The following is a 14,683-nucleotide window of genomic DNA, read 5'->3' as shown; positions in this document are numbered from 1 at the left end:
ATTGCACTGTGCCTTTGCATGTCTGTGTACTGTACATGATGTGGATAGGTTCTGCTCTGCCCTATAACAATTGCACATGTGCAGCTCAATGCGAAAGAAAACGTGATCAATTTATATTGCACATTGCTCTTGCTCTTGATCATTTTACAATATTTCACCAATTCAGAATCGATGCGTTTGACAAATACCTGTTTTTATAATTAGGTTAAATAAGAATTCCACCTAAAAATATATATATTTTTTTTAATTGCCACTTCCCTCCCGCAATTAGCAGAGCTACGATTGTTCCACGGTCTAACTGCTACTCTCTACTTAATTAATTAGTCACTTAATTATACACAGCATTGCATTACATTATACGCTACTGCCTACTTTTCCACAGGTAATCAGTCTGTGGCTCATCAAACATGGTTGCGACTTGTCCCCCCCTCCACTTGGTATTTATGAATTACAAGTTGCCTAAACCTGCTCCATACACTACACCAGTGGCGGATTAAAACTGTCATGGGCCGTGACTGGTGCATAAGATATCAGGCCAACACGCCTCCTTTTTTAATGCTGGTCTACTCTCATAAATATTCCATACTGGACAGTTTTACATTATAGTTTTCATTATAACACGTTGCAATCATTTCTCGCCAAGGGGTTTAATGTATGCAGCAAGCCCTAGTTTTAAAAAATTTCTCTCCTTACCTCAACCTCCCTTTATCTTTTATCAGGGGCATACTTATAGCACAAAGTTTGGATAGGGCCCTTACTGCTTTGGGCTACCTGTTATGATCTGCCACTGCACTACAGTAGTGTACACGATCTTTGCACAATTCTCTTTACACAGAACTAACCATTTTAATCAACAAGTAATGAAGCCATACAGAAATGTATACTGTAGTGCTAAGGTGTTCTGTTACTCCCTCTGTCATATATTTTTTAAGCCCTAGATGCACTTGGTCATATCAATTGCAGACCTCAAGTGGTCTTTCAGTAGTTTCAGTGCAGGGATGCCTATCTAGCCATAATCAAAATTAAAATCTGTTTGGCTCAACGTTTGTTTTTTTTAACATAAAAGTTTTTATTGAGTTTTAACAGGAAAACACGTAACAGACAAAGCAGTAATTACCAAATACAGCGCATAGTGTAGAATTGAATGCTCTCACAATACTGCCAACAAACAAACAATCAAAAAAGATAAAAAACCCACACTTAACATTGGAGTATATTTAAGATGTAGACATCTGGAAAGAGGGGGGGGGGGGGGGATACAGACAAGGGGGGGAAGTTTCGGAGACAAACCATTCAATAAACCAAAATACCAGTAAGATGATTTTATGAGCAACAAGCAACCGCCCTATAAAAACGTTCAACATACTATAATAGAGGTTAGGCATTAGACCCAGAACTATATTCTGTAAAGTACTCGTACCACATGAACCATCTAATCAATGGTGAAAAGGCTGCTGTATCCTAATTGAAACAAATAGTTTCCATCTCGTAACTGTGTTGAAATTTGTTAATGATTTTAGTAATGGGCGGGATCATATGGGATTTCCAATTCTGAGCTATTGCAGCTCTAGCTGCGATGAGTATATGACCAGTAACATAGTGCTTGTGACTCTGAAGCTGAGGAGGGTAGAGGTGTAACAGTGCAATAGCCGAGGATGGAGGTAAGTTAACCTTGATAACCTGAGTAATTAACTGAAATATTTCAGTCCACAGTGGTTGAAGCTTAGGACAGTTCCAAAAGATATGTATAAGTGTTCCAATCTCCCCACAATTCCTCCAGCAATATTTGGTCTCTGAGGGCCAGATTTAATGGAGCTTTTCTGGAGTAAGATACACCCTATGGACCAATTTAACCAACATTTCTGAATGGTTAATACATTTTGACATTCTGTATATGTTCCGATTAAACTTTCTTCCACATCTCAATTGATATAGTAATGTCCAGGTCCTTTTCCCAGACAGCTTGTATCGGAAGATCTCGATTATCAACAGGGGTTAACAACAGCCTATACCAGGTGGAGATACCTCCTGCGTGAGAAGTAGGGGAAAGATATAACATAATACCGGATGGAGCCGGTCTCAGAACCGATGGGTATGCAGGCCAGGATTGTATCCAGTGTCTGATTTGGAGATACTTATAAAATTCACGTGCTGGAATATCATACTTGTCCTGAATCTGGGAGAAAGATGGCTCAACGTTTTTAAACAAAAAACCAAGATAATACATTTGAAATTAATTTTGTCAGTCTGTAAAAAGCTTCCAATAATTCCATTTGATTGCCAAATGCAGTGAAACAGCTATTTGAACATATTCTAGCTAATTGTATTAATTCAGTGGCATCAGAATTCGGATTTGTATGAAAGTAAATATTCTCGGTTAAAGGGACAGTGTAATGAACAATAACTGTGAAAGAAATATTGGTCTTGTATTTCCTAGTACAACAAAGTAATTCCCATGCCTGAAAAGTTATTGACACATTTGTAAAATCTGTTCCTCCTGTAAATACTTTATCATTTAATATCCACCTGTGGACAATTGGTAAAGGTGGTGTTGCCTTAGCAGCCAATCAGACATTTGCTTCTATTTTATAAACTGCACTAGAAGATGACAGAATCTGATTGGTTGTTTTGAGGCAACACCACCTTTTCTTCCCTGTTAGGTGTAGAACAGTTTTCAATTTTTTTTTCCTTAGTCATTTATGTTCAAATATATATGACTAATTAAACACACTGCATTATTTTTTAAGTTAATTCAGCCAAGTAATTAAGCCGGTGCACTTAGAAAGACTAATATAAATATTTGAACCTATAAGTTTATTTGTACAGAATAAATTTCACCAACATGGTTTGCCAACCAGTTTTGAACAAACAATACAATGCGGACTCTCTGCACAGATTTGGTGTAGACAGTGGACAGCTGGCAATGAACACAGATGTAATATGCGCATATTGCCCACCACTGGCATTGATCATGCTAATGCTCTTATTTCTTTTCAGAGGCTTTGTCTACTGTCGAAATGAGGAGCTGGAAGCTGGTTGGATTGCGTTTGGAAATGGAAAACTGCTTCACCGACCAGCATCTTTTGATAACAAGCCGCATTTTCTTTTCCAGATAATCGATCAACATACCCTTCAGGTAATAATGCTGTATTGAATATAACTGATAATGTGTTTATTACAATGTTCACAAATAATTGCTAAAGAAAGGCAGTGGCTATTTTAGAAAGAATATTTCTTAATTTTATTTATATTTTGAGCACTGAATTGCTCTTTGGAAACATAAACAACCCATCACCAATTGCACAGATATATTTCAGAAAATCCTATCAAATTCTTTTTGTATTAAGCTGACCCCACTCTAGTTAAGCCCTCAAGGCAATGTGCGCAGAAAATGTATAAGTGCTGGATAAGATGGTTGTTTCAAAAGGTCTTAATGGTGAGTACACTTTGAAATGTTACGTATGATCCTCTGTGTACCATAACCACATTGTTGTGATTTCATTGTTGCTTTGATCATTTTTCACATATTCGTTTTAGTCATAACATATATTTGTTGATATTGTGAAACGTACTTGTTCTGGGGCACAATTTGACTATTCCTGTTTAGTGTTCTCCCTAGAAAATTTTGCTAGCTGGGTGGTAATAAGAAGTAGTCGGGTGGCGACAGTGTAATACTTTGCAATAATAAATGAAAAATGTTGGGTCCACACTTTTATTATTTATAAAGAATCTTGAGGTTATTGTCCCCTTGCTGTGGTGAACTGGACACACTTATATTTTGAGAATGATTTTTTTTATTTTATTTTTTTTTTATGCCTGGCTGCTGAGCCTCTGCTTGCAAGTACTAATGAGAATGGTGGTCAGCAGTGGCGGATCCAGGGGCGATCGGGCCAATCGCCCCCCCCCCCCCTAGCAGGGGCTTGCTGCCGGCGGCTGCACACTGTCCGTTAGGCCGACACAGACAGGGAGTGTGTGCTGCCCGGCTGCTCTGATTGTGTTTTAAAAACAATCAGAGCGGCCAGGCAGCATACTCTCCCTGTCCGTCTCTGCCGAATGGACCTGCACATAGTGTGCAGCCGTAGTCTGAATAGGGCTATGTGCCCACTATTTTCAGTCTGGGCCCTTTTTTTCTCCACATGGTACTTTTACTTTTTGATACATTTTTTAATTACATAAATTATGCCTATAAAATATGTTTGTCAAAACATTTGTCAGTAAATAATAACGTCAAGGGTGGACAACTGTGTGTGGTGTAAATATACTGTAACCCAAGCTGTTCAACAGATTGGACGGTGTGTGGTAAATGCAGGGCCGGATTAAGGGAATGGAGGCCCCGGGGCTAAGGGGGCCTTCATTCCCCCGTGAGGCTACCCCTGTGAGCCGCCCGCCGCCGCCACCACCCAAGCGCTTACCTCCTTCTCCTGTCACTGTAGTCTTTCCGTGGTGCGCTGTAAGCTCCTTACTGAGGAGGTCTCGTGAGAGTGAGACTCAGTCACACTCTCACGAGATCTTCTCAGTAAGGAGACTACTGAGCGCCGGGGAAGGACTACAGTGACAGGGTCAGCAGCATTGATCGGGCCCGGGCGCCCCCGCACTGATCAATAATGCAGCTGACCACTTTCAAGGGCCCCCTGGATGCCCGAGGCCCCTGGGCTGTAGCCTAGTTAGACCTCGTGTTAATCCGGCCCTGGGTAAATGTGACTTCTAATTAATTTGGTCACTTTTCCTGTTCATTTAGTAGCCACATTGGCTGTATACGTAATGAGCTGGTGGAGGTTGGTGCATGTTGTGGTCATTATACAAATGCCGTAGACATCATAGGGACTGACATGTCGTCATGCTCTGCAGAGGATGGTTTGTGGCAGTCTTACACCAACATGAAGTAGGGGCAAATTAAAATGTTAGATTTGGTACTTGGAGGGGGTGAGAATGAAATGTCTTGATTCTGTGTTTATAAGTTTAGTAAGTGATGTTGAGTTGAAGGGAGTAAGTAGGCAGTGACAGTACCACTTGCTTAAATAAATGGTGTGAATGCTCTGTTTGGTATTTAGATGGTAGACTGTTCACTTCTTTTCCAGCTGGTTGCCATTGTCTGTTCTATAACAAGAAGGCTTGCAGCTTAGTCGCTTTTTGTCCAACATTCCTGTATCAGACTTGTCTCTGAGTGTTTTTTTTTTGTTTTTTTTTAGTATTTTATTAAACTAAATTTGCTATGGTTTGCTGATCAAACCAAGATCTTCTGTTGTTTCTAGTAGTGTTAGTTCAGAATAGAATCGGCGTTGGGATTTGCCTTTAAACCCAAAATTGCCGAGTCAGCTGTTGGGTCAGCAATTTAAAATGAAAATAAAATTTCGCTGAACCATGTAGCAATTTGATACGCCAGCTAAAGAACTGCTTGGGGTATAGACAAATAAGTATGCTTAGTATAATAATAGCCACCCTTACAAAGCAAGTTACAATACAGTCTTCTATCTCCCTCACAATATAGTAGCTACGTCTTACAGTTTTGCTTACATGAACGATAATCTATGGGAAGTTTTCATTAGTCGATATTGTATAAAATTAAATTCATGAACAGGAAATAATGGAAGCATTTTTGCTGCTGTCTGAACATTTTGAGTACCTTTAAATTAAACATTTATAGAAACTTTTAATTTAGCATGTAAATACATTTTATAAGTTTTGTGTGAGTTAGACTTGCATGCAAGTTTATATGGTGGTGGATAGTTTAAATACTGATAATTTATATTGTCTTGTGATAACTATATATGTACTTTTAACTCTGATATTACATGACTGTTTACGTTTATTTGTAGATCTCTCAGATAATCACCATGCCAGCCAATCATTTTCCTGTTGGTAGCAGTATGACAACTGTGCACCTGTCTTCAGATGGCACTTACTTTTACTGGATTTGGTCTCCAGCAAGTCTAAATGAAAAAACTCCAAAGGGCCACTCTGTTTTCATGGACATCTTTGAATTAAATGTAAGCTATTTTTGAAGATTTGTTTGTATTGTCAATTTTTATTTTATCTATTTCTCTCTTACACAAATGATAGATTTGTATCATTCTGTTGCAGGGTTTTGCAACCTTATAATATTATGTACCCCTTATTTTTACCATGTACTCCCTGTTGCGTATCAATGGGAGGAATTCAATTCACCCTGAATTAGTGCGGCGTTAAAGCTGTTACCAATATTACGGTAATTTTAACCCGGCTCTCTGCTCACAGCTCAGGGAAATTGCCTTACTTAGTAATGCGCACTATTACCGTAATATTGATAATAGTGTGCAGGCCACATTACTTCTGGCAGTAACGCGGCCAATTGAATTCCCCCCTATGAGAATTATTTTGGAAATGGTAAAGTCTACAAGGGAAACCATCTTTAGAGATCTGAGATTCCATGTCCTGCTTCTTTCTTTGTTTTGGCTGATTGTTTAGCTGCTATAAATATTTACACATAACTAGAATCTTACATAGTTATAGTTTTATTTAATGCAAATCTGGAACTCTGGAGAGTGATGCATAACTTGTTATTATGTCTTCAAAAATGTTTTTTTATAGAAATTGAAAACCTGTCCTGAAACTTCAGTGACACTGTCATCCACACTGTATGATATTTATGTTTAAAATTAGCATAGAGGAGGGCATAGACCCTATGAATAAAATATTGCACAAAACTCTAGTAACCGCTCAACAGCATTTTCCTCTAGTGCAGCTGATGCATCCTGATCTGATGTTGAATGAAATTGGTGGTTGTTTGAGTCCACACATCCTGCATTTTGCAGCTAAGTAGGTCTAAAAGACAGGCATGATTACAGCATGTATGGATACAGTACCATAAGCCAGGTTGACTGAGTTAGTAGAGCAATATATATCACCTAGTGAGACCTGGCTATTGTTAAAAGCTGTTGGGAGAGTTATAGTGGACCTCTCATAGCTTTCAAGGTGGCCATACACTTAATGATCTGGCCAATTGGTATGATATCTAATTTGGCGCAACACACATCGTTTGGCGGTCAGGTCAAACATCCTTATCCTATGAAGCTATATTACTGCAGTTGGGTAATGTATGCACACAGCGACTTCATTCATCCTCAGCCATCTTTGATGGTTCTCCAGGCATGCAACAATTTCATGGATGTTTGGTCTAAATTGGTCAGCTTTTCTTGAGTTTGCTTATCTGTAAAATTGATTAAAGTACGCTACACGGGACATCAAAATAATTTGAACGATGATGCTTTCTGTTTTATTCATAAATTGCTGTGAGACGCAACAAAAAAAAAATCACTTTGGTTCACCTACATTTCTGCCAAAGCTCATAAATGTATGAAGCAATATGGCATTTGTAAGGTTTACACAACTGAAGGGAGGAGTTGGGTGGAGTAAGGGCGTTCCTTGCTAAGCATGAAGTAACTAGACTGGTGCACCAAGTTTTTGAAGCAGTACAAAAATGTGATTTCATTTTGTAGAGCGAGATTAATAAAATGAAATAAAGGCGACAGGATCACATTTTAGGGGCATTAACTTGCTTTGTATAGAGGTCAGGCTGTTTTTATTCTGCAAAGGGGCTTGCATGATATTAGACCTGGTGTAGATGAGGTATTGACTTGTAATTAAAAAAAATAAACATAAAATTCATCCACATAAAAACAGTCCTGGTGCCTGCTTACTCTGAAGGTTAATTTAAGTCATAAATTGGGCTAAATCAAGCATTATTTTAGGAGAAAACCAGTTGACGTTGCATTTAATGAAAGTAGTGGTTCCTTAGTGGTTGGAGGTTGGACTTTTATGTGACACCTTTGGCACCTCTTCAGATTTTTCTGCCACTCTGCAAACCTAGCACTTCTGCCTTGTGGTGTTGTCTGTTGTGTTGTGGTGTTGTCTTGCAAGTTAGAGAGTAGACGAGCACATTGATGTAGGCTGGGTGAAGCATCCAAGGGCACTGGTAGATGTTTTGCGGTGACCATTGAGTGTGCTTTGTAAAAGACCTTCTGTGTCAAGTCCACTATGTTCCCGCAACAGAAGTTCCCATCACTAGCTGACTCCTGGTGAAGTTCACTGGGCCAGTATTGGTTAGTAGCACAAGAAAATAGCAAAATACATTTAGGATGAGTAAGAAAAGCTCTGGCGAGAACTGCAGCTCTATTAGAGGAAAAAGACATTCATCATTATTAATAAAAAGTTAAGGCATAATGTTCAAATCTGTCTACTGCTGGTTCTGGCAACACACTGCCGATTTAGACCATGTTGCACTAAAATTAACACTTTTGTGGCCTTCCATCAATCAGAAAGAAAGAACAGCATCTAATAAAAAATGTAGTTTCACTACTAAAGTTAAAAAACTGAAAGTGGGTAAAATATATACACGTATGTGTTTAGTTTGGTTCACATATGCACACATTTTGTTTTTCCACAGGTAATAAAAATAATCATGATATTTAGGTGAATGGAGTCTAACCCTATGTTTTTAATTCCCTTTATAATTGTCGAATAGTATTAAGAGGTAAATGTAAAATATTCTAATTTAACTAGTTTCTAAGGTGGTGCTAATAAATCTTCTTCCTAAGCTGATCATTGAGTATAGTTCCATTATTCTTTTTTCTAGAATCCCTTTATCTCCACACAGAGCTTTCTAATGTTATTGAGGTGTTATTAATCCATTCTGAATGAAGCTACTGTACTGTCAGCGAAGTTTCCACACTAGAAAAGACTTCTCCTCCTCCGCCCCCAGATTACAAGTTTGCTCCCACACTCCCGTGGGATACCATCCCTTACCATATAATTGTTGCTAGAATAACTGCAGGCTGGAACATTTTCTGACCCCTCTGACAATTATTTCAGTCTTATCCAGTTCCATCTCTTTCAGTACCAGTGGGGAAGTGTGCCTGATTGGACAAGTACTCTTGTTATCCAATCAAGTACCTGTTTTATTGAACTCTTCCAGTGCCTCCATCCCTCCCAGCCTTTGTGGGTCAAACTAACTGGTATCTGCTTTGGTTCCATTGGTGGTTATGCTGTAGAGGACGGGGGTCCCGGGAGAGGATCTCCTGCTGGACTAACACATTTTTAGTGGAGGAGTTTTTTAACGTTGTGAATAGCTCACACTGTAATGATTTGAGAAAAAAAACAAGTGAAAGAAGTGCATTATTTCATCATATGCTTATCCCAGTCTCTTTCATATAATATGTTCTTCTGTACTTCATAGTTTTCTTACTTGTTCCAATTACTATGGAGTGAAATTGCATGATTTGACTGTGATTTTGTTTAGAAGAATTGTGGGGAAAATAGAGTGCTTGTTTCTAGTCTAAAGCTTTATATGTTTATGTGCAATTTTCTGCAGTGCTATGCTGCCTGCGGTTCAGGCTATTGTGAGTGTAATTGTTTGATTGTGAAATGTAATCATATCTTTTCTATGTGTATATCTCTTAGGTGGAAAATGGAGTGTACATGGCAAGCCCTCTTCATGAGCGCATCATACTAATGAGAAAAGAGGGGGAGTCTGCAAAAAGTATAAATGAAATGCTGCTGAGTAGATTGTCTAGATATAGAGCTTCTCCTTCAGCAACTCTAGCTGCCCTCACTGGATCGACAATTTCAAACACACTGAAAGAGGACCAAACTGGTGAGCTTGCTCCTGATATTAGCGGTTTTAACAATATGATATAACCATGTATTCTGGAAAGGTTAAATTATGAAATGTGCATAATAAACACAGAGGACCTGATCTGCACTTAAAAGAGCAACCTGAACATGCACACAAAAAAATGCTTGCTAACAGGTGAATTTCTCATTCATCCAATCTGGAGGGGACACTGCTACCATGGGTTGTATGAGGGGAGTGTGGAGTTGGCACTTAATTGGTTAACTTTGTTAAATGTATCAAGCTGACAGACCCCTCCCCTCTGCAACTCCTAATAGCCCCTCAGTTTTAAATTAAGTGCCCTAGGAGTTAGGATAACTTATTTTGCTAGTTAGAAAATAAATGAAATAAAATGAAAGAAAACTTTCAAACTAGTGTTTCTTGAATTCAGGTAGCTTGCACTATAAGAGAGTGCATGCTTCCTTCTTATACAGCCGCTTTAGAGCTGTCTTATAGTGAGAGTGGGCGGCTCTCACTGACGGCATCGGCGGTTTTCAGTGCTGACAGGCGGCTTAATTAAGCTGCTGTCACACTAACATTTAGCCAATATACCAGCGCTGCCATAAGGCAAGGAGCGCTGGTAATCGGATTTTTTTTTTTAATTGTGGGTTTTGAATGGCACATAGATACTGCAGGAGTAAAGATACGCTCTAGCTTATAGATACGACAGTCAACAAAATCAGCTTGCTAATGATCACTATAGTATCTAATTTTAAAATAAAGATTTATTTATGTCCTTTTGGAGATATGGTTTCCTGAACAAAACTCTGTATTCCAGGTAGGGTAGCACCAATGATGTGGCATTACTGTCTGTCTTTCTTCTACTGGGCATAACTGTAAGCCTAACTTTAAGTCTCTTTAACTTGGATGACAGGGATCTAGAAATAACCATTTTAATCTTTTTGATAACATTAATAGTATATTCGGCCTTTGAGTTTTTGAAACCCAAGTGCATGATTTTGGATTTTTTTCACACACAATCCATTAAAGACACATACAAGTGTATGGAGTAATGCTATGCTCATCTCATTCTAGTGGAAGTAAGTGATCTCTCCTGGGAATTGGCTTCTAATGCATTCCCGTTGCTGAGAGCCATATTTACATCAGAGGGCCGTTTTTAGTTGAACTTTCTCTGTCCTCAATAGAATCGATAAAGTCAGCGAGAACATCTACGGATCAGAAAGCAATACTACATGTTTTTAAAATGCTTCATCAGAGTTTGGCTTTTTGTATCGTGCACACAATTTACAGTTTGACAATAACCCTTCATTTTGAGTGGCACACACTTCATAATACACACCTCTAAGTCTGCCTTACAGTGCCGTTATGCCTTAGTGCATCAGTCACAACGGCCCGGTAAGGCAGATAAATCAATTAATAAATAAATGTTTAAAGAAAAAGCAATGTGGAATCCAGTCCCTTGCTGACTGGCTGCGGATTTTCCTGCAATAGTGCCACCAGCCCAGCCTGGCAAAGCCTAGAGCTGGTAATAGTAAATTTGGGGGGACCCCATGCTTTCTGTTCCCCCCCCAATTTTGCTTGCACCAGCCTAGGCTGGCAGCACTAGGGTTGACGAAGCTTTTTGAGTGGGCACGCATTTTTACTACAGCAAGGTCCGTGCTAATGATCCTCATCATCAATATGGATCTTGCACCAGGGAGTACCAGAAACAGATATGTCTCCTAGAGGCCTATCTGCAGCTTCTTCCACCTAAGCCCATGAACACACCCTTACTTTACTAGGTTCGGACAGTATTTTCCCCATCACACCTCTTTAAGCAGACTGAGACTGATCTTTGGTTACTGCGCATGGACAGTGGCTAAAAGCGTTCTTTGTGCTTAAGAATTGGACTTGTGTCCAACTCTACATGAGGCCCCACAGTTGGTTAAAATTTAAAAAATGGTCAGTGGTGGGGTTATCCTTTTAAAACGTGTGTGTTTGACTATGCAAAGCTTTGGAACCCATTGTGTGAACTGAATCAATCTTTAAAGATGTAATAGTTGTTAATGAAACAGTAAGCTGCATCCTTAAAGCATGAAACTCTTTATTCCTCATGGTTTTTCTGTTACTAGCTCCTAGTGAATTTATATAGTGAATTTATTGGCTGAATCTTGATTCCACCAAATAACTCTCTTTACTGTGTGTATGGAAAGACTATTCTGATAATAGACCTTTAAATACAGTAGAGTTATTTATGAAAATGTTAAATCAGATTATAAAATAGTGCTGTTTAACCTACTTTGTTGCAGCAGCAAATACAAGCTGTGGCCTTCCACTGAAAATGTTAAGAAAGACTCCAATGTATACATGTGGCACATACCTGGTACTTATTGTACCACCCCCAGGAGGTTCAGGAAGTTCAGCAACAAGATCTCTGTTTGGTGGAACTAGTGGCCTGTCATCTCTAAAAAGTAAGTTGCTAGATCAGTCTGCTCATTTCTTTAATTAGTTGCTTTTAACTCTCTCCTCATTTATGGTTGTTGCTTGGGTCCTCTTCTCCACACCGATTCTGTGCCCTTAGGGGCATATTCAATTGTTGGCGAAAACGCCAAAAATCTCGCAGCGCGCGCACTATTACCGTCATTACGGTAATAGTGCACGTAAATACCGTTATTACGGTAGTTTTCTCACTGGATTTCAGATCGTGGCTCAGGGAGCTGCAAGCTGAAATCTGAGTAGAATTACCGTAATAACCTGTTTACTTTTTCAGCGGTGGAAAATGTAAACAATTGAATATGCCGTGTCCCTAATTCCTTAGACTTTCTGTTAGTCACTGTTCATTCTAGAGTAGATATACTACTGTCATATTGCCAACAGTGAGTAGTGTCCACTCTGCTCTTTTCATAATGGTTAGTGCATAGGATGGGAACCAAATTTAAATTCAGGAGTTTAGGGGTTAGTGATGAGGCACTAACCCCTAAAGGCATTAACAGGCTTGCTTGAAAATCCCACACTGATTTTGGTAGGCTTATTGTTTTCACGCAAGTCCTTTCCAATGCATTAATAACTAATATACTATACCACATGATACAATACCCGTAAGTGTTCTGTGCATCTGAGCAGCAACGTAAGGCAATATGAGCTTTACGTGTTGTCCAGTTCCTGACAGCTATACATACAGTTTCTAATTATCAGTGTTACTATATTCCTTGCAAGTCTATTGTTTTGATTATTGGGGTCACGTCAGCGGTTGCTTTTTAGATCTTTGCACTTGCAGCCTCTGGCTGTATGCTTCCAAAATCCTCAAACCTCACAAACGGAGTACATAAACTGACATCCCATGTGATAGAGCTATAGCTTACAGAGCTACACATATGTATTTAAATTACTCCACTACAATATTTTTCAATAAAATACTCATTCTCCCACCAACTGTCATAATATATTTGGGGACTCTCTGCAGTTACCCCTTCGTTAGTTCGTTAATAGTCATTTCTACAGTGATCCATAACCTGGAGAATTTTGAATGAATACTGTCAACAGTGCAAGGAAACCACATGGTTATGCTGGTCAGAAAAGAGAATTGTTTTATTTTAAAAAAAAAAAAAAAAAAAAAAAGTTTATAGCTGTAGCTTTTTAAACAAGAGTGTAAACATAAATAATTACATTTGTGCCCCCCCCTATTCTCTCAGAACTCCTTTTCTTAGTTCCAGGAAAATAAAACCTAATTGCTATATAAGTGTTAAATCTCATTAATGCATTCTCACTTTTTTCTAGTTCTTGCTTCCAGTCTGGTGTTTAACATTTCTGATGGGCAGTTCACAAACAGAGCTGACCTAATTGATGCTGCTGGCAGCTCGCTTGGACGTGGGGCAGTAGTGACTGGACTTGGTAAGAGTTAAGCACCCTCGATTTTCCTTTTTGTTTTGGTATTTTTAAAGCAAACCTGGTCTTGTGTTTTTTTTTCTTTCTTACTGTAGAATTAATATTCTTTTTTTTTGTGTACATACTGTAATTTTTGTATGCGAAGTCTGAAGAACTATTAACTGGTTATTACTTAATGTGTTTGTTTTGTAGGTGCGTGTTATGATACTATGAATAACATGATCTGGACCTGCTCCAATGACTACATTGATCAGTGGTGTAATCCAGGGAACCAGGCTTTCCATGTCGTATGCCAGAGACTAGGTGTCACTCACATCATTGCTGACCCCAAAGGTACATTTTTTTGCTGTCATTAAAGACTTTCTAGATCGTCATAAAATCTTTATGTAACAATTAAATAATTGAATATAAAGATAGATAGAAATATTTTAAGAATTTATTTTTTCATCCATTTACTGCCTGACAACCATTTGTTCCATTAGACTTACACATGCTATAACATGATAGTAGAAAAATGTCCTAGCATTACGGCTGTGCAGTCCTTCCCCTCTGTGCTGGCACTTTCTTTATGATTTGTATTCCTGGCTAACTGATTGCTAATACACACATGTGCTTCTTTATTTGGGTTTCTGTGGAAGACTTATTTATTCAACATTGTGACACTACCGAGAACTGTCCAATCAGAGGTTGTGTCAGACTAGACACGTTCCAAGTCCCCATTTCAATATATCGTTTCTAACAGTTATTTACTGTTCACTGGCACAGAAAGTTATTTAAATAGTAAACATAAACATATGGACTACAAAAGCGTTGCTACAAAAGGGATCCCTTCACTAGCTTACCAAGGCATTTGTCCTCCATTCTGAGTGACTGACTCTTTTTACATTGGTGTTATGGTCATCCAGCATATTGCAATGTCCTGGTCTTGAAGTGGTCAAACAAAAACACTTGTGAAACTAATTTGCCTATTGAAATGATGCAGAAAGAGCCTAAATCTATATTCTATATGTTTTATCTCATGAGAGTAATAATAATAGCGCTGTGTCTTATTCACTACAATTGCAGGGAAATAAGGATTTGTTATTGGCTGAACCAGAACCTTGTAAAAATCTATCTTGGGTATCCTTTATCTTCATGAGTTTTTCCCCATAGCTAATTTATATACACCTTTTTGAAAAGGTCTCTGTTTGCATTATGATTCATCAGTCAGTT

At 38.6% G+C, this 14,683-nt stretch overlaps 1 protein-coding gene across 2 annotated transcripts in view; it reads left to right on the top strand.

Moving 5' to 3' along the window:
- The window catches only part of HECTD4 (HECT domain E3 ubiquitin protein ligase 4), a 236,234-nt gene that overhangs the window by 37,244 nt on the left and 184,307 nt on the right, over window positions 1-14,683 (top strand). For both annotated transcript variants that reach the window (XM_075178495.1, XM_075178494.1), the window contains exons 6-11: window positions 2,998-3,136; window positions 5,817-5,987; window positions 9,436-9,628; window positions 11,896-12,057; window positions 13,364-13,477; window positions 13,664-13,804. In XM_075178495.1, the coding sequence (XP_075034596.1) occupies window positions 2,998-3,136; window positions 5,817-5,987; window positions 9,436-9,628; window positions 11,896-12,057; window positions 13,364-13,477; window positions 13,664-13,804 (920 nt within the window). The remainder of the gene's footprint in view (window positions 1-2,997; window positions 3,137-5,816; window positions 5,988-9,435; window positions 9,629-11,895; window positions 12,058-13,363; window positions 13,478-13,663; window positions 13,805-14,683) is intronic.

This window comes from Mixophyes fleayi, chromosome 1 (genome assembly GCF_038048845.1).
Source record: "Mixophyes fleayi isolate aMixFle1 chromosome 1, aMixFle1.hap1, whole genome shotgun sequence".
NCBI classification, from domain to species: domain Eukaryota; kingdom Metazoa; phylum Chordata; class Amphibia; order Anura; family Limnodynastidae; genus Mixophyes; species Mixophyes fleayi.
This window is presented reverse-complemented; position numbering and strand designations above follow the sequence as displayed.